Raw genomic sequence first — 25356 nt, 5'->3', positions numbered from 1 at the left:
GAAATGACAGAGACACACAGCATCTCCTCAGAAATGCCACTGAGATTGTTCCTAAGCAATGTATGCATTCAGGTTTGCAAAAACTCCAGGCAGAGACAAGAAATATCCCTTTCAACCAGCACCCCGAGAGAAAGGAAAAATGAACCCCCTTAGGTCAGGAATGTTTCTGCTTCTGCTCTTCACTTTATTCAAGTACGCCATAAAGGGATTTGCTTCAGGCAGGGAAAGGTGGACGTCCAAGAAAACCACTGTCTTTTGCAATATTTGCATTACCCGTGTACTCTCAGTACTTACTGCTAAAAGTCAAGGGTTCCAGCTAAGCAGGTACTTGGTGACTTGCTGGCATATTTTAATGGGTCAGTAGATTATTTCTTTAGTTAAAAAATAAATTTCTGCAGGTTGCTGCTCCCTCTTATTTGAGATTCTTTCTCAGCACCAAAATGTGCCTGCTGCTAAGTGGTTCCTGTATGAACTGACTTTTTTATGAGTAAATGGTGGGTGGTAGAATAAATTGACCATGGAAAAAAAATCAATTCCTTTGTTATCCGACTACATAAAAGAGTAACATTTTGAAAGAGAGGTTGGAGGGATTGGGGGCACCCTCAAGGGGAAATGCCCAAACCCCGCACATTGAGTGCATGCAGTGTTGTGTTAGCTGGGACTTGCTTTCCAGCCCTCCCTCTTGGCTCAGCCCACAGCCACACTTGCCGACAGCTCTGTCCTGCACCCTCCCGTGTCCCTGCTCCCCAGCACAGTCACATACACTCCAATGTGTCACACAGGCTGTCCACAACTGCCAAGAGGGAGATCATATCTATGCCCTCCAAGAGAGCTGCGGAGTAATTCCCAACCCTTTTGGCAGACTCACTTTTGTCCCATGCTGCTCTGTCTGACCCCAGTGGCAGCTCCGGGCTCGCAGTCCCTCTGCTTCCTACACCTCAATTTCTCTCTTGTCACCTTCCCAGTGTGTGCAGCCCCTTCCCAGTATGGCACTGTGAAGGACTGGGATGTCTTTCCTGGTCAAGGCAGCACAGGGGAACTGGGTGTTGGGCTGTCTTGGCACATAGTGATGCCTGCTTTTTTGCAAAAGTAAAAAGCAGGAAAAGGCCATTTCCCAAATATGCTGGGCTTTCAGAGAAAATGGAGAGGAGGGGAAGAGAGGCAAATTTCAGATCTTGGTGACTCACAGGCTGGAGGGTTCAAAACCAAAATGAGACCAGGCACTGCCAGGAGGCATTCACCGTGGGACTCACCTCTTAGGACTGGCATGGGGAACACAGTGGCCCTGCTGGCACGATGCAGGCTGGCTGATGGCCTGAGTTGTACAAGGAGCTTTGTTTGGACAACAGAAAAATGGGATTAAAACAACCTTACAGCAACTCTGTACATGTCTAGCTTGTGGAAAAAATGTAAAATAAATCAGGTCTAAACCACACAAGATGTTTTACTGCTAGGTATTTTATTGTTATGGGTAGAGTGTCAGGCAAGGGTGCTCATAAATCAATTGCAGTAGTTTCTATTATTTCAAAAGAGATAGAATCTACTGGAAATTATTCTGATCGACAGCATTTATGTGAAGCTACAAGGAAATTCCAGGCAAGATCAGAATGTGCAGAGTTTCCAGTTCTCACCAGGAACTGCAATTGCTGTTGAAACCCTTTATTTCCAAACTGCGACCTGCAATCTCAGGTGAGGTCATTCTTCCTTGTGTCAAGACATGTTGCATTGTCATGTAGCCTATTGTACATCCTGGGAGCAGGAATTTTGCCTGTAAATGAGCAAAATACACATGCATGTCTATAACTTGAGAGACATGAAATGTTGGCATAAAAAACCCAAGATTGTTCATCCCCTTTTAGCTATGCACAGCTCTAGTTGGCCTGCTTAATTGGACTTGCATCTCTTTTTTCTTTTCTATGGTACTCAGTACACTTCAAGCACTACCCACGAGTGTAATGGCACTGCCTGCTGATGTGAAAATCATAGAAAGATCACTAAAACCAGCTAAATAATTTTTTCTTTTTCCTTTTGCTCATTTGATACGTGCTATGACAGAGTTGCAGCCACAGTCTGGCTTCAAGAATAAATCAACTTGTGCTCCCTCTGAAATTCCAGAGAGCGAAGGAAGATATGGGAAAAGTTGCCTAAATACTCTCCAATAAGCAAGCCCTAGAAGCTGCTGGCCAGATTTCTGAAATCCAGCACTTTCTGGTAAGCATTACATTTCTATACCACACCCCAGAACAGCTAGGGAGGGCTTGTGAGCTGTGCCAATGGAGGGGGTGTACTCTCACCTCTCTCTCCTGAGGTTAGACCATCCCTTTGGATGTGGAGCCCAGAAGCCACTCCTTTGGCATGGAAGACACTCCTACAGTTTTTCCTACCAAAAGCTGAGCAGCTTGCTTTCTTCTAAGAGCAGCTGCTGGTGCTGATGATTTAATGTAAAATGCAGAATCCCGCATCAAGGATCCTCTCTTTTTTGACACGTGCCTCATTTATAGAATAACTTTTGGCTATTGCCTGCATTGCATTACATTATAGTACATTACACCATATTACAGCACACAACATTGCAATATGACATTTACAGACATAGGCTACAGCTACAGACATTAGCAACCACTGCAGCCCAACAAGAGCAGTCTGTAGAAACAGCTGGTGCTGAGGATCCAGCAGTCACACCACATGCATGTCTAGAGGGTTTGCTTCGGGCCACTCTCCGTGGACTGACTGCAGGGGCAGCTGGAGCATAGGGGCTGTGCTCCAGGAGAGGGTTTTCCAGTTTTGCTCAATCCAAAAGAGACCCAGGCTGATACCTCAGTGTGAACCAAAACACCAGAGTGGAGGTAATCAGGGGATTCACTTCAGCAACATGTTCCTGTCCCTGGTTAAAATGCTATTGTAGAAATATCCTTAGCTTTTCCCAAACTCACCCAAGATTTGGAGATTTTTGCTTTGCTTGACCTGAGAGGACTCAGACCTCTACCTCCTACTTCCCCACACAATGCCATAACCACCAGGCTGTAGGTTAGCCCAGGCTGATGTTGGTCTCCACTTCTCCTGCAGAATTTATTCAGCTGGGCAGAGGGGAACAAAAGCCAGCAGGGCAAAAGGACACAGGGAGGGAATGGGATAATTTGTGGGAGAATTTTCCCTAAGGACTAGAGGACTCAGCTGGGAAAGGGGAGGAGGCTCTGGAGTCTCTGCTCCCACAATTGTTTATGCATTTTACATTAAACACTGAATAAAAGGCTGCAAATGTCTCAGAAGTAGCGTTACACTTTCCTAGCTGCCAATCTTAACCACCAGATGAGTCAGGACCTGCCTTGCATGCTCTCTGTCCTTCTGTGCAGCGTCCCACAGAAGTGAAGAGTGTCCCTTCTTCCTTCCCTGCCTCCACACCTGGCCACCAACCTCAGGAAGGAGAGATGTGGGACTGATGGAGATGTGGGATTGAAGGAGAGAAGTGGGGTTGAAACCTGCAGTCTAAAGGAAATACAGGTCTGAGTCTCCTGCTTGTTGGGAGACAGATGTACCCAGAGGGATAGACAACTATCCAGCCAGCTCCCTTAGGAAAGGAAGCATTTTGCGAGGAGCCAGATTGTGCCCAAGCACACGCAAGCATGTCTGCAGCACGCTGACGAAATCCTTCGGGGACATTGGTGGCTCCTTTTTCATGACCATAGGTTTGTGGTGCAGAAGGGACGTGGTGTCCTGAGGGCACCCTGCAGCCATGCCGGGGGCTTAGGGGGAAAGCTCTCAGAGGTGCCTCGCTGAATTGTGTCCTGAGGAACCACATTACGTGTGTCCACACAAGTGGAAAAGTGGCCTCCTGAGCATGGTTTGTTTTCAGGAGTTGAGAATTTAAGAACTTCCCTCCAAAAGTGATAGCTAATCCCAAAAATAGCATGTATCCAGGCTTTTGCTGACAGTGTTGCTGGGCTTGGCTAGTGCTGAGAGTTTATTCAATGTTTAGCAGCACTGATGGCTTAGCAATTTAAGCTAAAATAATGTATACAAGCTTTAGAGTAATTGAAGCATATCTACCACAGGAATTTGCCAGGAATTTATCAAGATAAATATAAAATTAATTTCATTAATCCAAACAGCCTTTCTGCTATAGGAAAAGCCCAAGTAAAACCAGATAGCTGTTATCTTTCAAACATGCCATGTCAGACAGATACATCTCAGGTACGACCCAGGTAAATTTGATTCTGCTTCAGATTTGCAGATTGGGCTGTGTGACCTCTCATTTCTGATACTTACTTTTGTTGCTTGGTTTGTATGTGAAAAAAGTAGCATTTCTTCCTAACAGATCCATTAGGAAAAAATGCCTTTGCTGCTGGTTTTTAATCATGCTTAACAAGTGGTTATTCTTCAGCAATTAATTTCTCAGTGGTCAATTGGATAATGCCTCCCAGCTCTTTGGTGAAGGAGGCTGTATAATACCAGAACTCTTAAAAAAAAACAAGAGTGAGAGCTTGCTGAGGAGTAAATTAAGCTGGTGAATCATGTGTGAACTAGGCAATGTCACAAGACCATTTGGGCCCAGGGACGTGCAGCTGTATCGTCCTTTGGATCAGCCTCCAGAGGCAGTGGTGGGTCTGAAGAGCTCCCTGGGGTTCATGAGTAGCTGGTACGATGTCTTTGACTGCCAAAACCTTTGATTGCTAATCAAGGTTTTCCTACGCAGTGACAAAGGGGTTAGATAGGTTTTGGGACGAGTTCCAAGAGACTATTTTAGGTACTTGATAGGATTTAAATAAATGTCAGACACCTACGTTCAGAGCTGCAATAAAGAAAACCCCCACCCAGGTGCCACCCAGCCCTCCAGGCACTTAAATTCACCGGGTGCCTTCTGCTATGATCTGCAAGTTCACCCACAGCTCCTCTTTTCAGTGTCACAGGAGGGGCAAGGGGGGTGGAGAAGGAGCCTCCCCCCACATCAACCCCACCTCGGTGTGGGGAAGAAGAGGGGAAATACCAGAGGGAGAAAGTGTGGGTGGCAGTTTGGCAGCAGGTTCTCCTTCCAGAGGAAGGCCCAGCATGACTTTATGTTTTGCAATAAGCAGTGGATAAACACAAAAATAATCTTGGGATCAAGGTTATCCCCCTTAGCTGTGAGGAGGGAAACCTGAGTTATCCAGTATTCCCCTTTCATCTCTAATTCCTGTGAAATATCACACAGTCGGTGCGGTTCCAGGTTATCGGTTTCATGTCTGCGACAAGTGAAAAAGTTCCTCTTATCAATGTCCCTTTTTTTCCTTACAGTGACCAAGAAGTAGCAAGGTGTCTTTGGCCATCACCCCTCACCTCTGCTGGCTGTGGGCACACCTTCCAGCTCCATGCTGGAACGCATGCGTGTCTTTGAGAGCAAACCCCTCGTGTCACTGGCCCCTGTGGATAGCTGAACCTGCCCCCCACCTGCCAGCACAATTGGCTGACATAATTATCGATTTCATTATTGATTTCCTTCTTTATATATCTAAATATTTGGGCTTTTTTTTCTCTATCATCTCTGGGCACAGGCTGACCGAAGTGCCAGCCCAGCCAGCTCTTGCTCCTGAAGCAGTTCAGGCCACTGGAAACCAGGGAGTTGGATGAGGAGTTCAAATTTTTCCTTGAAGTGCATTTTGTTTTCCACCTACTGTTGTGTGACTGCTAAAATGATCTTTCCCCAAAGTGCCTTAATTCTTCTCTGATCTCAGCTCTCATCATCATCTCTCTCATCATCTGATGATTTTGTCTTCTATCAGCCTCTTCTGATGAAAATATCCCTTTAAACATAAATAATTATCAGGGATGCCAAAATAAAACTGAATCTTCAACCCAGAGTTTAAAGCATTTGCTGGGAATTCTATTTTTTTGCTGCATTTATTATGTATTAATACAAATTATTATTATTATTATTATTATTATTATTATTACTACTACTATTATTCCTCCCTTTGGCCAAGGAACCATGGGGTCGGAGCCGGGTTCAGCCCCATCCAGGCGGCTGCGGTGCGTGAGACATGAGCACTCCTGCTCACTGCTCAAGCCTCATCTGCACTGGTAAACTTTGCAGGGACTGGCAAATTAGTTAAATTTTCACTAGATAAGAAACCGGAAACTGAGTAACTGTGAGTGTGGCATTCAGCCAGCCTATTAAAGCTCTGTCGGATGCTTTTCAATTGGTTTTTATTATCCCCAACTGAACACATACTGTGTGCCTACCTGGGAGATGTTTTGATTAAACCAAAGCCATCAGCCTTAATAACAGGATTAAATTCTCCCTCCTGTGTCACCCAGGTCCGGCTAAAAGCTGTAAGAGTCGGTCCGGCTTTCACTTTGTGAACTTCAGCCCCAGGACATACAGGGAATTTTAACTGGGCCACAGGGTTCACTAGCTGCTTTTCTGTCTGGGCTTTTCATATATCCTAAGTGGTGTCAAAGAACACAGTCTGATTATTTCTTGAGGTCATCATCATGCTTTATATGATGTTACCATCATTGTTGTAATTGTTATTTAATAATTGCCTAAATTATCCCAGATGTCCCCAAGACATCACTGCGATGGGACCCCGGCCTGAGCAGTACATCACGTAAAAGATCACAAGGGAGTGGTGGTGTAAGATACCACGAGAAATTAGATTAGCCAAGATTCCACTAAGGTTTTGATAATACAGAAAGGCTGCACCACGCTGCTCTGGAGAGTTAAGAGCATAACCAGCTCTGCCCCTGGGTCTGAAGGGAGTAAAATAGCCTAATTCCCATGGATCCGGAGTCCTGGCGGGTTGGGAGCTGGCAGGGTGTAAAGCCTTCCTGCTTTACTGATTTGCCGCCTGTCCTGGTTTTGGCTGGGATAGAGTTTATTTTCTTCCTAGTAGCTGGTATAGGGCTGTGTTTTCAATTTAGCATGAGAATAATGTTGATAACACACTGATGTTTTAGTTGTTGCTAAGTAATGTTTACACTAGTCAAGGACTTTTCATCTTCCCATGCCCTGCCAGCGAGAAGCTGGGAGGGGACACAGCCAGGACAGCTGACCCAAACTGGCCAAAGGGCTATTCCATACCATATGACGTCATGCTCAGCATATAGACTGGGGGAGTTGGCTGGGGGACAGTGATCGCTGGCTGGAACAGGCTGGGCATTGGTCAGTGGCTAGTGAGAAATTGCATTGTGCGTCACTTCCTTTGTATTATTATTATTATTATTATTATTATTATTATTATTATTATTATTATTATCCTTTTCTGTCCTATTAAACTGTCTTTATCTCAACCCATGAATTTTACTTTTTTTCCCCCTGATTTTCTCCCCCATCCCACTGGGGGCAGGGTGGAGTGAGCAAACAGCTGTGTGGTGTTTAGTTGCCAACCGGGGTTAAACCACAAGCTCCTCTGCCCCAAGCTCCTCTGATTTGTGGGCTCGTACACAAGTAAAAGGCTACCCAACATCCAAGCCAGCAGAGAAAAAAGGCCCTCAGATTTGTTAAGAGCCAAACCATTTTAGGGAGCTCTCCCCCTCCTTCTCTAAGTAATAAACTCTTTTCTGCGGCCACCAGCAAATCACTGGAAACAGCTAAAATGGTCATGAGAGCATGACTGCATGTCAGCATGAGCGCTTTGGTCCGCACAGCACTGGGGCAGCATTGCTGCCTGCGGTGAGCAGGCACGGCTCAAATGGGGAATTATTTACCCGGTTTGCAGATCTGCTGCGAGGAGGTAATAGCTGCTGTGTGAAATGGGACCTGATGTGGCAAAAGGGCTGTGCAGAAAGTGGCTGAGTGGTATTGCAGTGTTTTTAAGGACTTACACCCTTCCTACGAGCCTGGCTCAAGCCCTCTGGGATCAACAGGAATTTGCTGAGTGACAGTGAGGAGCTTTGGATCTGGCCCTGACACATCTGCAAGCTTGCAGGAAGTGCCAACATGATTTTCACAGCACCGACGGGTGGAGGGAGGCTGAAGTAGAAATTCTGGCATAGACGGGTGGCCCAGTAACACAGGCAGGTGGTAGCCAGGTGGTGACAAGATGCAGGGAGCAGCACTCCTGTCCATATGCCTCTTGGCAGGGATGAAGCAGGGTGCTAACTGGGGCCCTTGCTAGGACTTGACGGCTGAGTCAGGGCTCTGCAAGAACCTCTCCCTGTCTCCTCCTCCCACAGACCCACCTGCCCATTGCTCTGTGTGTCAGACGAAGCGTTGGGTGCTTCTGTGCAGAGAAACCCACTCGAGCCACCCAGCTGTGTGTGCACGCTGAAAAAGCAGTCATGCTCCACAACTAGCATCAAGGGTGCAGGGCCAAGTAGGTGGGAAATTGCAGAAGTGTTATTTGCACCCTATCCCCATCTTTTTGGTGAAGCTGGCCAATTTTTGGTTTCTGTGGAAGTTGAAAAGGAGGCCATTCACCTTTACATGCCTAACCTGAGAAATACAAGCCTGACAGTACAGGGCTGTGCAGGGAGATGGGTATGTGCACTGCCTCTGGCAGGGGAAAGGCTGCTACAACGGCAGAGCTCTTGCTGCAGTCAGTGGTGCAAAGTCCCTACGAGGAAGTTTGCTGAGGTGGAGATAGTGTCTGCCCACGGGCCCACCTGAGGGGAGAGCAGTGGCCAGTATGGTATAGGATCTCAGATCCAACAGTCCCTCTGGTTTCAGAGGCAATAATCTCTGAGAGCACAGCAGAAATTTGTTCTCAATGATTGCACACCAAACAACTCAAAATGTGCATGGAGAACTCTTAAATGCCTGCCTCCCTGCCTTCCCGCCATGGCAAGAGCAGCTCAGCAAGCATCAGGTAATGAAGACAAGAAGCAGCATGATCACTCTTAACCCAGGTCCCCAGGTACTCCTTTTGCTGCAAATCAATAAACACAGTCTATAAGCTAGAAATTGAGCTGCAAGTAATCATTACTCAGATATACACAACAGGGAATCTTCTCCCAGGCTGGCTGCTGGGCACCTCCTCATCGTGCTGTGCCACAGTCACCACAGTGGCAATGGGAAGCGCCAGCAAGGCAGCGTGTGCTACTTTGTGAAGAACAGAAATTGCACCCATTTTTAAAAAAGGTAGAAAGGAGGACCCTGGGAACTACCGACCTGTCAGCCTCACCTCTGTGCCTGGGAAGATCATGGAACAGATCCTCCTAGAAGCTATGCTAAGGTACATGGAGGACAGGGAGGTGATTCAAGAAAGCCAGCATGGCTTCACTAAGGACAAGTCCTGCCTGACCAACCTAGTGGCCTTCTATGATGGAGTGATGACATCAGTGTACAAGGGAAGAGCTACAGATGTCATCTGTCTGGACTTCTGTAAGGCCTTTGACATGGTCCCCCACAACACCCTTCTCTCTAAATTGGAGAGATATGGATTTGATAGGTGGACTGTTCAGTGGATGAGGAATTGGTTGGATGGTCACATCCAGAGTGTAGTGGTCAACAGCTCAATGTCCAGATGGAGATCGGTGACAAGTAGTGTCCCTCAGGGGTCCATATTGGGACCAGTACTGTTTAATATCTTCATCAACGACATAGACAGTGGGATCAAGTGCACCCTCAGCAAGTTTGCAGATGACACCAAGCTGAGTGGTGCAGTTGACATGCCTGAGGGACAGGATGACATCCAGATGAACCTGGACAAGCTCAAGAAGTGGGCCCATGTGAACCTCATGAGGTTCAACAAGGCCAAGTGCAAGGTCCTGCACCTGGGTTGGGGCATCAATATAAGCTGGGGGACAAAGTGATTGAGAGCAGCCCTGTGGAGAAGGTCTTGGGGGTACTGGTGGATGAAAGGCTGGACATGAGCCGGCAATGTGCGCTCGCAGCCCAGAAGGCCAACCGTATCCTGGGCTGCATCAAAAGAAGTGTGGCCAGCAGGTCAAGGGAGAGGATTCTGCTCCTCCACTCTGGTGAGACCCCACCTGGAGTACTGCATCCAACTCTTCAGTCCTCAGTACAGGAAAGACAGGGACCTGATGGATCGGGTCCAGAGGAGGGCCACAAATATGATCAGAGGGATGGAACACTTCTCCTGTGAAGAAAGGCTGAGAGAGTTGGGGTTGTTCAGCCTGGAGAAGAGGAGGCTCCGGGAAGACCTTATTGCAGCCTTTCAATACTTAAAGGGGGCTTATAAGAAAGATGGGGACAGACTTTTTATCAGGGCCTGTTGTGATAGGACAAGGGGTAATGGTTTTAAACTAAAAGAGGGTAGATTTAGACTAGATACAAGGACATTTTTTATTATGAGGGTGGTGAAACACTGGAACAGGTTGCCCAGATAGTTGGTAGATGTCCCATCCCTGGAAATATTCAAGGTCAGGTTGGACGGGGCTCTGAGCAACCTGATCTAGTTGAAGAAGTCCCTGCTCATTGCAGGGGGGTTGGACTAGATGACCTTGAAAGGTCCCTTCCAACCCAAACCATTCTATGATTCTATGAAACAGATTTATTTCAGGAGCACTGTAATAAAGCCTTGGTTCAGTAAGGGAAATAGCAGTAACAGTAGTAATAGAAAAACATACCAAGCAATTGGGAGGAGGGGTCTGCCTCGTGTTGGCTGTGGCGGTGCCTTCCAGCACGCCATTGCAGGACGAGGGTGGGTGAGGTGCTGGGCCGGCACGGCACGCACCAGCAGAGTCTCTGCTCGGCATAGGGGCTGAGGGGACCGAACTCATTCTGACCTGGCAGCAAAGAGCTCGGGCTGCAGTACGTGGGGTAGGGTAGGCAGCCTAACTATGCAAAAGGAGGAGAGCAGCTTCAGACCATCCTGCGACTGGTCTCATTTGCTTTTAGCACTTCAGCACGCAGGGTTGCTGGGAAGGGCTAAGTCAATGGAAAAACAAAGCCAAAGTTGCAGGGGGGCTGGGCTGAGGAGAAGAGAGAAGGATGGAGGAGGGCATGCAGTGGGGCTGGAGTCAAGGGCTGTTCTGTGTAATGGAGCAGAGTCCGGCAGATGCTGCTGCTGCTCCTGTACGTCGTCAGGGCTCCTGCCTGTTTGACAGGAAAGCAGGACAGGAGGGTAGGAGCGGGTGCAGGGAATTTGCAAGAGAGCTTTTCCAGAGGCTCTGATTAATCGTTTGGCACCACAGCCAATTTAAGCAATCTCTGCCGCAGGCATAACAAAGGGGAAATCACAGGGTGGGGAGACGCAGCAGGGTTGGGCAGGGACAATTAAGCCAGCTTCCATCAGAGAAACTGTCTGAATTACCACGGGGTGATGGCGGTGCCAGTATATTACAAACTGCCAGTCACCAGTGGGTCAGAGATTTGGGGGGGAGACCCTATCCCCGGGGGATGGCTACGAGGCAGGAGCAAGGGCAGGCACAGAGAAGGGCTGGGAGCAGGTGTGCTCTGCGGTTCAGAGCAGCCCCAGCCAGCCTCAGCCAGCTTGCAAAGACTCAAAAGGAGGTCTGAAACCAAGAAAAGCAGCTCAGCTTTTCCCTGCAGAAAGGGTTAACTACCACCCCGCCAAACACAGCTGCCTCCCCTGCTCAGGCCACAGGATGGGGCAGGCGCTGGGAAGGTGACTTGGAGAACCAAGACACTGAAAGCTACCATTTCCTCATGATGCCATCTACTTCAGCCTAACACAACAGGAGATGAGGAATTATTTAAACAGGGCACTGAAACCGTCAGGGACTTTTCCTTGGCAGTCACAAAAGTCAGGGGATGTTTCAGATAAAGGAGAGTGTCCGTAATTAGGGTTGCACATAGTGTGATGAGAAACATCCCAGCCAAACACATCTCAGTCACAGCTGGTCTTCCCTGCTAAGTCAATGACTTAGCACTAGTGAAGCCTTGGATAAGCTCCAGCTCTTTGATTTACAGCCACCCTTGGTGTAGGTTGGACAGGGACTGGCACATTTGTTCCTGACCCATCTGGCTGCCAGGACACCCCAGCAGTGGGGCAGTGTTGCTTGACTGCACCTTACCAGGTCCTGCTACCACGCAGGAAATGTCCAGCCAACCCAAACCCATTTACAGCACGGCCACGCGCATAGCTCTGCTGGCGCACAAAGGACCATGTACGCCCAATTTCTTCATTTAAGCTTTGCCCACTTATCCAGGCTTAAAATAACAACAGACATGGAACTGATCTTCTAGAAAAATCCAGCTGCTGGAATAAACCCCACTGTTTGGAAACTTGTAAGCCGGAAATGAAAATACCATATAAAGATCTATTGTCATACCCCTGTTTGGGGTTTAGCAGGCCTGTGCTTTATCATAGACCAAGAAAAACTACCCCTGCTCCATTTGAGGAAAACATATCTGCCTTAAGGTGTTTTCCAGGTTTATTGACATTCAGCATAGGGCTATTTCAATTTGATCACTAAAAGTGGTGAGACATGATCAGGCATAATCATTAACTGATCTAGATTCATATTCCCTGTATGGTATGGGACTTGCAGCATACCCTGGATAAAAGTCCATAGCTTTGAGTTGCTCTGTGAAACACAGTTCTGGAACAGAAGTAGCTGTCTCCACACCCTGGGACCAGCACAACACAAGGCCCGAGCCCTCTCTCTTTGCCCCTGGGCAGACTGGGGGGGCAAACTGGTGAGGTACAGGCTGCGCACCCACCTTCCTGACCCCAAGGGAGCAGCTTAATAAAGTAAAGGTTTAAACCATTGCCATAGCAGGACATGGAGCCTGGAGAGGGAGCCATGATGAAGCCACCAGGAACAATGCCTACAAAGGCAAACTTTTGTAGCACTTTTCACTTCTGCTTGTATTTTCAGTCTGTAGAGAGAACAATACAAGCACACTAATGTACAGTTTTGTGCATATTTTTCTCTTGAGCTTGCTGGTAGACACATTCAGAAGATTAGCAGCAATTTCTTTTCACAACAGCAATTAAAGAAGAAAATGCTGCAAAGGCAGGAAAGATCAGGAGTTTGCCAGAGGAAGAGAATAGATAAATGACAGGGCTCAGCTCTGGCCCTTATGGAGGGACAGAGCTGACTTTAGGTGTTTTCTCTCTCCTGTTGCTTGTGCCTGCACCCTGTTGGGGTTTGTGCTGGGTTTGACTGGGATAGAGTTCATTTTCTTCATAGTAGCTAGTGTGGGGCTATGTTTTGGACTTGTGCTGAAAACAGTGTTGATAATACAGAGATGTTTTAGTTGTTGCTAAGTAGGGCTTATACTAAATCAAAGACTTTTCAGCTTCCCATGCTCTGACAGGTGCCCAAGAAGTTGGGAGGGGACACAGCTGGGACAGCTGACCCCAACTGAGCAAAGGGCTATTCCATACCACATGACATCATGCTCAGTATATAAAGCTGGGGAAGAAGAAGGAAGGGGGGACATTCGGAGTGATGGCATTTGTCTTCCCAAGTCACCGTTAGGCGTGATGGAGCCCTGCTTTCCTGGAGATGGCTGAACACCTGCCTGCCCATGGGAAGTAGTGAATGAATTCCTTGCTTTGCTTTGCTTGCATGCACGGCTTTTGCTTTACCTATTAAACTGTCTTTATCTCAACCCATGAGTTTTCTCACTTTTACCCTTCTGATTCTCTCCCCCATTCCACTGAGGGGGAGTGAGCGAGCGGCTGGGTGGGGCTTAGTTGCCAGCTGGGGTTAAACCATGACAGGGTTCTACTGGTCACACACAGAACATTCAACCAGCCCAAACCCACTTACAGCATGGACACACACAAAGCTGTGCTGGCACCTCTAAGAAAGAGTGATACAATAGCAGGAGGAAAACCACACTGAGTGTAATCTCTGCTCCTAGGGATACCTGCTCTTCGTTACACCCCTTGAAAGAGTAGCTCCATGATACAAAAACAATGAGGCTAATCCAGTTGCACTGGTGTAAAAAGAGCAACCCTGCTGAGGTCAGTGTGTCCATGATATTTTTATCGTGGTGAGAACTGATCCAAAAGAGAAAACACACACAAGACACTATAGCTAGGGTCTCCTACTATACCCGCCTCTTTGACCTTCAGGATTCCCTGCTTTCAACAGCATACCCCTCCCACAAGCACTCAAGAGTTACAGCTGTACCTCCATTAGGGTATGGAGAACAGAATTAGGGCATCGGTGCTCTGGCTGGGAATGAGGGGTGTGTATGGGCTATGTGCACTTTGGATGTAAAGTCTCTGCTTGAAAACAGTTTTTCATAAGCGCTTGCCCTGTTTAAGATCTCACTGGCATTCACATATAGACTCTCACTTCATTGAGAAAGATTAAAGTGTTTGCCCTTTATTCAGAAGACTTGTTCCGTTTCCAGAGATACTTTTCCATGTCCTCCAAACCAGCACCATCAGTCTACCACAAAAAAAATCAAACAAAATAAAACCAAGAGAGTTCCATGATATGATATAGCATAAAGAAACAAATACAGCTAATACATTCGAGAAATAAACATTTACATAAAGTTATGTATGCTGCTATAAAACTGGTAGTATGCAATTAAAAGATTCGCAAGATTACCAGGTCTGCTAGATGCTTAAAGCAAGTCTAGGCTGTATCTATACAGCCTATAGGCTGTATCTATATTGTCATGCTGGTTTTAGGCATGACTTTGCACTCAGGACCTAGCTACCTCAGTTATCCACAGTACCTGCAGTGGGCTTTCATACAGCTTCTCCTACAGCCAGCAGTGTGTATGCAAGTGTCTCAAGCTACCTGTCCAGACTCAAGCAGCGCTTGCAAAGCTGGAAAGATGAAGCCTATCGCCATCTCCTCCCTATGAATATGGTATTACAGGGTTCATCTGCAAATGCCCAGTAAAGAAACAAAAGAGTCAGTTGTGTACTATAAACACCTGAAGTAACATGGAATCTTAGGTTTTAGAAAAATATTTTAATTGTCAATTCACAAGTAAAAACTATCACTATTACAAAACATCTCATAATACTAGAATATCTAGCTTGGAAATAATTTTGTTCTTATTGCTGTTGCATGTAGTTTTCAGGAGCTGTGTCAGCATGAAGGTATTAGTGGGTTTCCCAGTTGTCATAGTCAGCTTGTAAGGGCACTCATAGGAAGACAACACTTTCCTATTTAATCCTCACGCACTTTTCACATGTTTAAGCTGCCCTGACTTTTTTTTCAGACATGTGCATCATTGACACCTGACACTACATATCAAAGTCTCACCCAACTTAAATCGTTTCATGTAACAAATTTCATTTGCAGCCTTTAAACAAAGAACATTCACTCCAAAAAGAGTGAACACCAGCATTGACACCACCTTAGCTACCTGAAAATCCTATAACTGTATTCTGACAGCTATCAGATATTAACTCATTCATTTCATTTTGTTTGGTTTCTTCCTTATTCTCATGGTTGGGGTGATGTTTTGGATTTCCAGCTTTTTTAGACCTTCTGAGGAAAAATTTTGTCAGTAAGTAACATAATTCGGCCACATTTAAAAGAATGCAAATGCTGGACACAGCAATCATGAAAATAGTAAACACCGTCTTTTCAGTAGGTCGAGAAACAAAGCAGTCTACTGTGTTGGGGCAGGGCCAAGCATTACACTTCATTAGGCGAGGCATTTGGAACCCATTGTACATGAAATAAAACGCATACATGAAGACTGCTTCAAAGACCAGTCTGAAGAAGATGCTGCTAGTGTACGTCCACCACAAGGAGCCCTCAATACGAAACCTCTGTTTTCTGATTTCTTCAATGTCCTTGTATTCACATTTCTGGTCTCCCTTTCTGAATTGCCTTTTCTTCTCGTGCCTCCTGTAAGCTACATGCATTGCCACCAGCAGCGCAGGTGTAGAAACAAAGATCAGCTGCAGGGCCCAGAGTCTGATGTGAGAGATGGGGAAAAAGTGATCATAGCAAACATTCTTGCAACCAGGTTGCAGAGTGTTGCAGACAAAGTCATCTTGTTCATCTCCCCAGACTCTCTCTGCAGCCACAACCAGGATCATGATACGGAAGATGAACAGGACTGTGAGCCATATCTTCCCGATGCTGGTGGAGTGCTTATTTACACCTCCTAAAATGGTATGCAGGGCTCCCCAATCCATTGTCTTGTTTTAATCGTCTTACCTAAGACAAGACAAATAAACAAAACTAAGATTAATCAAGATGGGAAACAAATACCATCAAGCATGTGGTATAAAATAAAGGCAGTATCATACAATTGCAGCATATCCATTGGCTGTGGTAACATTTGGTGACGCAGTGGGTTTACCTATAAGCAGTCATAAATAATGATCTAATCACATATCAGCAGGTAATATTTCATTACTTGATGTCGTGGTTTAGCCCCAGCTGGCAACTAAGCACCACGCAGCCGCTCGCTCACTCCCCCCTGGTGGGATGGGGGAGAGAATCAGAAGAGCAAAAGTAAGAAAACTCAAGGGTTGAGATAAAGACAGTTTAATAGGTAAAGCAAAAGCCACGCATGCAAGCAAAGCAAAGCAAGGAATTCCTTCACTACTTCCCATGGGCAGGCAGGTGTTCAGCCATCTCCAGGAAAGCAGGGCTCCATCACGCGCAGTGGTTACTTGGGAAGACAAAACGCCATCACTCCAAACGTGCCCCCCTTCCTCCTGCTTCCCCAGCTTTATATACTGAGCATGACGCCATGTGGTATGGAATAGCCCTTTGGTAGGTTTGGATCAACTATCCTGGCTGTGTCCCCTCCCATTTTCTTCTGCACCTGGCAGAGCACAGGAAGCTGAAAAGTCCTTGACTAGTGCAGCAACAACTAAAACATCTCTGTATTATCAACACTGTTTTCAGCACAAATCCAAAACATAGCCCCATACCAGCCACTATAAAGAAAATTAACTATCTCAGCTGAAACCAGGACACTTGATTACACACATGGTATCACATTCATTCCACTTTTAGGTGTATTTGCCAACTGAAAACAGCTATTAGCCATATTAAGCAGGAAAAGCAGACAGGGGAAATTGATGAAAACAGCCTTAAATTAAAAGCTACAACTTCTAGTAGTTTGATAACAGTAACAAAAGAATAGAAGATGACATTGCCCAAAAGTAAGGTAGGTGTTATGTTAAAAAATAAATTGTTAGACAGCTAGTATTCTTATATAAATTAAGCCAAGCTGGCTCATCCTTGGCTTTAGAGGGTAAACAACGTTTTCATGAGTACATTCCAGCAATAAAGACAGACCTTGAACTGCTGCTGATGCTCTGCACCTTCCATAAGCAGGTCTGGATAACCTGCATTCACAAATTTTAAAAATGTGCCTGTAGGGCTCTGTATTGTTAGTTGAAGCAAATTCCACAATAGCTTGAGGAAATGAAGGTGAAGTCTTGGTCATTATCCATCTCATCTTGAGCTGGATGTTTAATATCAGTGCTTAAAGATTCATCCCAAAATTGCATTTGTCTCCACTAACTACGGAGAGCCTAGGGTAACTAGACAAAGACTCTTTCATTGTCAATGCCTGTCAGGTGATTCCCCCCCCCCCCCCAACACAGACTCCATTACTCCTAGAATAGGGGAGACATTTCGGAGGCTGTGAGAGTGCTAAAGTAAACATTTGAAGAGTTCAGACAGGCCAGCAGTAGCTCAGAGACTTTTCAACAGAAGCGTATAGTTCCCAGTAGGTGAGTTTCAAAGTACTATGACTTTAACAAATTAAAGGATTTCACCTTTGTCTCCCACATACCTCCCAAGAACACCACAATTGTCTGGGTTTGCTCAGCTTCCACAAACAGCCTTTCACAGAGAGCATTCAGAGGCATTTTAGCCCACCTGCCCCCTCCACTTCAGATGGATTTACAGAAAGTTACTGTTTGCAAGCTACTCTGAATTCAAGAAACCAGCATTCCTTGTGCCTATCAGCCAGGACCCTCTAAAAGTGCTCACAAATCTCCTTGCTCTGAAATTCCTCATGAAGGTTTTTATTTCTCAACTTTGTTAATTCGTTTGCATCTCAGAGACCATCTTTCTTTGGCATTTACAGCACAGGGCACCAATAAGCAAAATCACATTTTTAAGGTTTCTAGAGAAGAGCAGCCACTGGTGCAAAGGCCATCATATCCATCACGTGACAGAATTTTTACAATTTTTGTAACTGAGCTGGGTCACATTGCATGAGGAAGAAAATTAAGACATTTCTTTGCAGTTTTCTTCTGCATCACACTCCCATTCTTAGTAATGTCAAAAACCTTTCTGCTTTACAGGAGAATTATATATAATCAGTGAGTCACATACAACAATACAGAGCTTTAGTCAAAGTATGCAACAACTCAGGGAAAATGAGGACATTTAATTGTTACATGAATGCAAGGTTATTTTTCCTTGAGTTATTGGAATGTAAGTGTAATATGCCTTCACTGGTTCCATAAACTACATTTCCCTCAGATCATGCTGGTTGACTGTATGGGGTTATACTTCAGGAGGTGAAAATCAAGGAGGGGGACCCAAGATTTTATTCGGATTGGAGAGGACCTTTCCTGAGCCTCCTTCAACACACAGAATCTATGTGGGCTATTACCTCTGTATCTGTCTGAAAAGAGTCCTGGAAGCAGAGGTACCTTCCTATCCTACTAGGTTATTTTTCCAAGAAGAAAGTTTATTTTTCATTAGCATACAGAGGAAGTCTCTGTAGGTTAACAATGCTATAAGGGCACAGGAAAGACCCTTAATACCAGAGATACTTACAAAACATACTAGCCAGATTTTCAAATATTTGTTTCCACTCCTTTTTTTTTTGCCATCTGATTTTTCATCAATCAGACCAGCCTTTCTTTCAGGATTTGCTTTGGAGATCATTGTATGTTAAAGAGAGGAACAGTTACAACCTTATTAGTGTTTTTATTAGTGTTCTGTGTTACTATTACACACACTGCAATTACAGTACTTAAAAAATGACACTACAACTAAGTATTATGACTGGACTATAAATCCTGTAGAAGACTGGCACCATGTAAACTGTGGTATTTTACACACATCATTCACCCATCCTTTAATTCCACCAGACTCCTTGTATTTCTTCTCTCAGTCATGGTTCCTTCTTCTACCTGCCTGTCAGCCACCTCCTTAAACTGTGAAAGGCTGAGAAGTGGAACCTGTGTATCCTCTCCTCATAAGCCCCGTTTCTTACACTTCACCTCTTGCTGTACACCAATACTGCTGCCTTTCTGTTGCTGCAACTTCACAAGGATTTGTTTCCACATGCAATCACTCCTGCCTGTCTCCCTGTGCAGAAGGGGATTCAAAATATGAATGCCTCAGGGTGTAGTTAAAGGGTACCTTCTATTCAGTGGCAAAGCCAGCTTAAGATGCTTCCCCACCACTGTTTGCTCCTGAGGTCACACTGCAATTCTCCATCTCCTGCAACTTTGTGGGTGGGCATTATAAGCCTGGTGGCTTATTTAAAAGTTATTTCCAGTACTAGTATGTTTTGTTCTTTTTTAACCCAATCCATTTCACCAATCTGCTTTACAGCACAGACCCACAAAGCATATGAAAAGCACAACTTAATTTAAAAAACAGGCTGCAAATTGCAAAGCATGGGTAAGAATGAGCAGTCAGTGGGGAAGAGGGGTTGGCAAAGCTTTATTGCTGAGGACAATACATCGTGAAACTATACTCTTCATCTGACTTGCTCCATCTCCTCTGAGAGTATATTGTGCTTGCCAAGCCAAAACATGGTGCTTCAATTCTAGCAAAAGCATGTCTGTACCTGGATCAATGCAGAAAAAGCCACCACACTTTGGAGAGGCAGCCTTTTGCCCCGAGTCTCCTAGTGGCATTTCCTCTCCTTCCCAAAAAAGCCTCTGTCTTTCATATTGGCCCCAACCCTCCCCCCTTCACCATTCCCACCTACCTTTCCAAATCCTCCAGCTATCTCTTCAGCTCCTCGTGCCACCATCCCCTATTCTTCCTGCTGCTTGCTGAGCTAGTCACCAATCTTTGCCCCTTCTTCCTGTACCCTCATGGTCTCTCAGACTTGTTTTTATGCTGGTGGAAAGTGATATGACTTCTGGGACACTCCAGAGATTGATACAGGCACTGATCCGATACCAGTAAGTCTACCTTCTCCCTGAAGGGTGGCACAGTTAAGATTGTAGGGCCATATTCAGGCAGCCTGAATACCATCCAAATACTTTGGCCCTAGTGTTTCCTACTAGCTGGCTTTAAACAGCTCTCATCGATGGAATTTAGAGGATCTAATGAATGCAATTCAGAGACTGCTGAAGTTCCCACCTCTCTCCAACAAACAGACACTGTGACCCAAGCAGAATTTAACTGAGTATGGCCCTTCACACTTAAGCCATCAGTGCAGATCACTCCAGCTAAACATCCAGTTTGGGCTATCTGTACTGATGTGATGGCTCATTTACTCCCAGCTTACTCAAAAGCTAGGATGTTGACTCCTGATCATAGGTTATCTTTCTTCCAGATACTTGCTTTTAAGACCTTTTTACTAGCAAGTAAAATATTAACTGTCTTGCTGACCAAAGGAGAATAAAGGAGGAAAGCTACTTCGCTTTAATGGGCAGTAACTCTTATTTTTATAGAGCCAGTCCAGATACTATTTCTATGTGAGCAAATCCAGCTAAATGCCTATAGAAATAACAGTATGTAGACAGTCAAACACTTACCTGCTTTGCTAGTCTCAGAAGTACAGCACAGTACAAGAATAAGTTAAAGATGTAAAAGCTTAGGTGCTTTTTTTGGGGAAAAAAGTAAAGTAGGAATGAGGATAGTGACTAGGTTATAAAGGAAGAAGCTGGGAAGAACAGAAGATGCTGAAGTCAGTGAGGTTGAGTAACTGAGCATTAGAACCCATTCTAACATGGGAGTATATTATCTTTAAGTGTTAATTTTCCTTAAAAAAAAAATTGCAACTGGGCATGAAAATAAGCCTTTCCAAGCCTCAGCATAGATCTCTGTTCTGCTACCAGCTGAACCTTCTGTTCCATTTCAAGAGAGGATCACGATACCATATGGCTGTTACAGTAGGAGTTTAAAACAATCATAAAAGATCACTGTGCTCCACTGAGAAGTTAGTTACAAGGGAAATGGTTCTATATGATCACACAACACAGAGAGGCACATCAGCAAGTGTTTTGTTTTGGGTTTGCTGGGGGGAGAAGTGTTGTTTTGTTTTTTCATTAGTAGGCTAAACAGCAGCAAGAGAAGAACTACAGCTTAACTATTTCTGTAGTTCTACAGCTTCTGAGCAGTGTCGTTTTGAACTCTGTGCTGCCATGGCTGGACTGCATTCTACTTTAAAGCTAGCTCCTGTAAGCCTACATTAAACTGCAATCACAGTGAGGTGCATACACCCAGTGAAAAGCCCTGCAATTCACAACACTGAGGACAATTATCGAGCTCCTGTGTTAATGAGTACAGCTCGTTAGCAGATGCTTTTTTGACTCTGTTAAAGACTGTTATACTGGGAAATAATTAGTCAATGGTTAAATCCACAGCTTCAGCAAACCACAACTAGAATACAGTGAAGGTAAAAACAGAAGATACATTCCTTTCATGTACACAGCATGGCACTTGCTGCTATAGAATATTATCAAGCAAAAAAAGTAGTTGTTAGCAAGTGTTACAATACTTGCTTATGCTATAGGAACATCTAGGAGTCCCAGTCAAGAAGGGGTCAACAGTATGCTAACTTACACAAATTCAGAGTAAGATTATACCCTTCTCCCCACAGCTACAAATTGGATACCAATTTACTTATTCTACTGGAATTACACAGAAACGTAGAGGGTGTTCACGATGCCTCCACTCCTATCAGAATTTTAGTGTAGGGTGTACCAAGAGTTACGAGTCCAGTGTGACACTCCACCACTTTTAGTGCCTGCAGGTACTGATACAAGATCAGCAGTCTGCCAAGACAAAAGTAACTTTATCCCATGGAGGAATGTGTTAACCAAGATAACCTTTAAACAAAAAAGCACTGGTCCCGAGTGCCCCTCCCCACCCCCCAAGCTGGGGACAAAGATAACTCAGATGCCTGACAGCGGCAGTTCTAATGCAGAATTGTTGCCATAGAAAAGCTTTAGAACATCTAAATTGCATCAGACCCAAGATCATCACCAAAATTATTTTATGACCCAACTTCACACAAGAAGTATTGCTGTATGTTGAAGTCCAGCGTGCATTCAAAGGCACTGCTGACACAACTTTCCCTTCAGGTCTCAATCTAAATGGTTACACTGGGAGCACTAGCTCATATAGCAGCTGATAACCAGCATCAAGGTGTCTTAGAGCTGTATATGGTGTTTCATACCCAGATTTGAAGAACACACAAATCTGGATTTTAGCAGTTTTATATCAGCATACCTTCACCCTGCCAACCTGGAGTCTAGTTTATCGCTAAGCAAAACAGCAAGCACTTAATTGCTAGTGTGTAGATTTTGTTATTCCTATCGCTGAGTTAGTTTTGGTGCTGTACCACAAGAACAGCAGCATTGCCAGGACTGAACCAAGGCAGCTTCTAATAAATACAGATTAATGTCTTCCAAAGACAGCATCCTTTTATTTCACCAAGAAAGGGTGGCATAGAGGCTACAGCAATTACTTGCTAACTCTCTCAGACTTGCTACCTAATTTGTCAGCCTACCCCATGCCTCAGTTTCCTAGACATTAAACTGGGAATAACAAAATCTCACAGGTCTGTTCTGAAATGCTCCACTACAATTATAGGCTTCACAGACTTGTACTTTGTTATCAGTGGACCAAGACTGATAAGTACCTGTTCAAAGCTGGAAGTACAGAGCTTGAATTCAATCATCAAGGATATTCCTGCTACCTGAAAAAAGAATACAGCTCCCTACATTGCTATAGCTTTAATGCAGAGTTCAAACTGTAAGAAGATGCAGCTTTGAACAAGACTTTGGCAACCAAAATCCTTTAATTTCAGTATTACAGGCAGCTTCCAGCTATTTTAATTTTACAGCAGTACATTAAAAACTTCAAGGAGCATGCAGCTGGAACACTGAAATATCAACAACTCTACTTCTTTCCTAAAAAGTTGAATAAAGATCAAAAGAGCAGTCTAACAATCAAAAGCCTGTGCAATTCTCTCTAGTAGCTCTTAAACTTTGTTCTGAACACCTATCTCCAGATCAGAGTGGAAACTGGAGAACAGAAGAGCCATGACAGAGATTACAGTATATCTGATTTGACGCAAGAACAGGCAAAGACTAATCAAGAACAGGAAACCTCTGACAGTTGCAGGTCTGAACACTGCAAGCATTGTACTTTTCTACTCAAGTTTACGAAAACAGGAGGCATTCTTTGCTCTAATTAAACTCAGTGTGAAACTGAGAGATAGCCTTTAACAACAGATTAGGACCCAACGTGCATGTAAGTTAAATGTTAAAAAAAAGTATGCTAGTTAAATATCAACAGCATTAACGGGTTCAGTTCTACCCATGATGACCCCCTTATGACTGTCCCATATTCATGCCCCTACGTGAGTTTTAAGTCATTTTCCAAGTACATTTGGAAATACCCATAGCTGTTTTAGTAGCCTACAACTGTAAGTGGAGGATTACCATCCTCCTACCACCCTGCAGAACATCTCTCCACAAAATTCACTCCACTTGTGGAAAACAGGAAATCAGAAGTGCCAGTCGCACTTGAAGGCATAACAAGACAGCACAAGTCCTATTAGAATTTGGCCCCTCTTAGCCATTTTCCCCTGTAAACCTTTCCTTCAAAACATGCTTTAAATTTCTCACTTTGAAAGAAAGCCAAATTCCTGAGGACTATGTCTTCACTGATGCAAGTGTCCTGTTTCCCATATTTTTAAAGAAAGTTTTATACATACTGTGCTCTGCTCCCAGTCATGAAAACAGCAACTTTTTAGTTATGACATTTCAATGTATTTTTCTTTTTTTTTTTTAACCTGTTATTTAATTCCTATTTCCTTCTCCCTAGACCTAGGCAAATGTCTACATTCCCTCTACAAATCTACCCACTCCCACTTCATTGTAACATTTCCTACCAAACTGGCAAGTCACTGTCTTTCACATGCAGACAGAACTTGCAACCTTTCGGAAATGCTAATTAAATTTAAAACCACTAAGATTTTACACTGCAGTGCAGCTTTTTTTCCTTGAGTGTGTATTTTGTTATAATTTCTTTCATTAAAAGTAAAGACAAAAGCAACTTTTTCCTTTCTAAAAAAATCTATTACAGGAAGAACCATTTCTATGAGATAAGGAATAGAATTAGTTTTCAGCTTTCTTTTATCAACTAATAGGAGATGTGTTTCTCTTTCTCCCCATCCCTTCTGTTTTGACAGCACATTCTCTCTCATATATCATCACTTCAAGCTTTTCCTTACACAATCTGGTTTTTAGCCAGGCAAGAGTCACAGTTCTTCTCCTTTCAGATAACTCATTGGTCACCATTAAATAACAGTTAAAAGCAGTGAGGAACAGAACAAGGAAGAATGTCAAAATAAAAAACAAAGATTCAACCCATGCTCCTGTGCCATGTAGTTTCTGGGACCACTGATTTCACTGGAACTGTTCACAAGAATAACACAAAGAATCAACTTGTAAAGCATTCTCTTTACTCACAGGTACCAACTGAGCTTATGCAATGACTGTTATTAAGAACTTGTACATATATCTCAAAGTGCTGCTATTTTTCCAGCTACTGACATAGTTTGCTATACCTTTTTCACTGTACAATTACTTTTTGCACAAAAGAAATCAGGTTGCTCAAGTAATCTACCTGGGTTATGCTTCAAGGAATGCAAAACAGCAACACAGTCAGAGGCGCAAGCTTCAGAAAGTTGAGAGAACTAGCCCTGTCAGGACAGAATTAATTCTTCCAGAGAAATATTTTAATTAATGGCTTTTTATTGTTCCATTTTTAAGCTCTGTGATATGTAGTCTTCTACCAGTTATGAGACTGACAGTTCTGGGGACTGAAGTCTCCCAGAAACCCTGACACATGCAGTAGAGGTGTAACCTCATGGCTCTGCAAACATGTTGGAAATCCCACCTGGAAAATTACATTGCAATGCCTAGTTGACACATGGAGGTGCCGCCTTCTTTCAGGCTGAGGCTTGGCCCACCATTACCTTGTCCTCTAAGCTAAACCTAATACAATCACGTGCACATCCTTCTGCCTGCTGCTGCCTTTCCTCTGGGGCTCTTCATGGTAAGCATCTGGAAAGCAGGGTTTCCAGGCTGAACAACCGAGAGCAAGAGATACTAGAAACCACATATAACTTCTTTAACAAAATCAAGGATGAAAAGATGTTTTATTCTGCTCTTCACTCAGTGCATACATGTACATCGTGATAATCCCAAACAGAATCTGGGCCCAAACCCTCATATCATTTTACACAGGCCACAGCCAATAAAATCTCCTTAGTGATCAAAGTCACAAAAACTGGGCTTAAAAGAGCATTCTTAAGACAAAAGGCCACTTCCTTCTTTC

The 25356-nt window shown here is 44.4% G+C and overlaps 1 protein-coding gene across 1 annotated transcript; it reads right to left on the bottom strand.

Annotated features, from left to right (window-relative positions):
- Positions 1 to 15182: 15182 nt before the first annotated feature.
- On the bottom strand, positions 15183 to 15974 carry LOC140648650 (gap junction beta-6 protein). The gene has a single exon (XM_072854993.1). The coding sequence runs from the start codon at positions 15972 to 15974 to the stop codon at positions 15183 to 15185; it is 792 nt and encodes a 263-aa protein (XP_072711094.1).
- Between the last annotated feature and the right edge of the window lie 9382 nt (positions 15975 to 25356).

Source organism: Ciconia boyciana, chromosome 1 (genome assembly GCF_034638445.1).
Source record: "Ciconia boyciana chromosome 1, ASM3463844v1, whole genome shotgun sequence".
Lineage (NCBI taxonomy): Eukaryota > Metazoa > Chordata > Aves > Ciconiiformes > Ciconiidae > Ciconia > Ciconia boyciana.
Note: the sequence above shows the minus strand (reverse complement) of the source record. Positions and strands in the feature narration are given on the sequence as shown.

Bases quoted from the DNA above. Each gene is read 5' to 3' on its own strand.
- LOC140648650 (XM_072854993.1), bottom strand. From the start codon at position 15,974: ATGGATTGGGGAGCCCTGCATACCATTTTAGGAGGTGTAAATAAGCAC.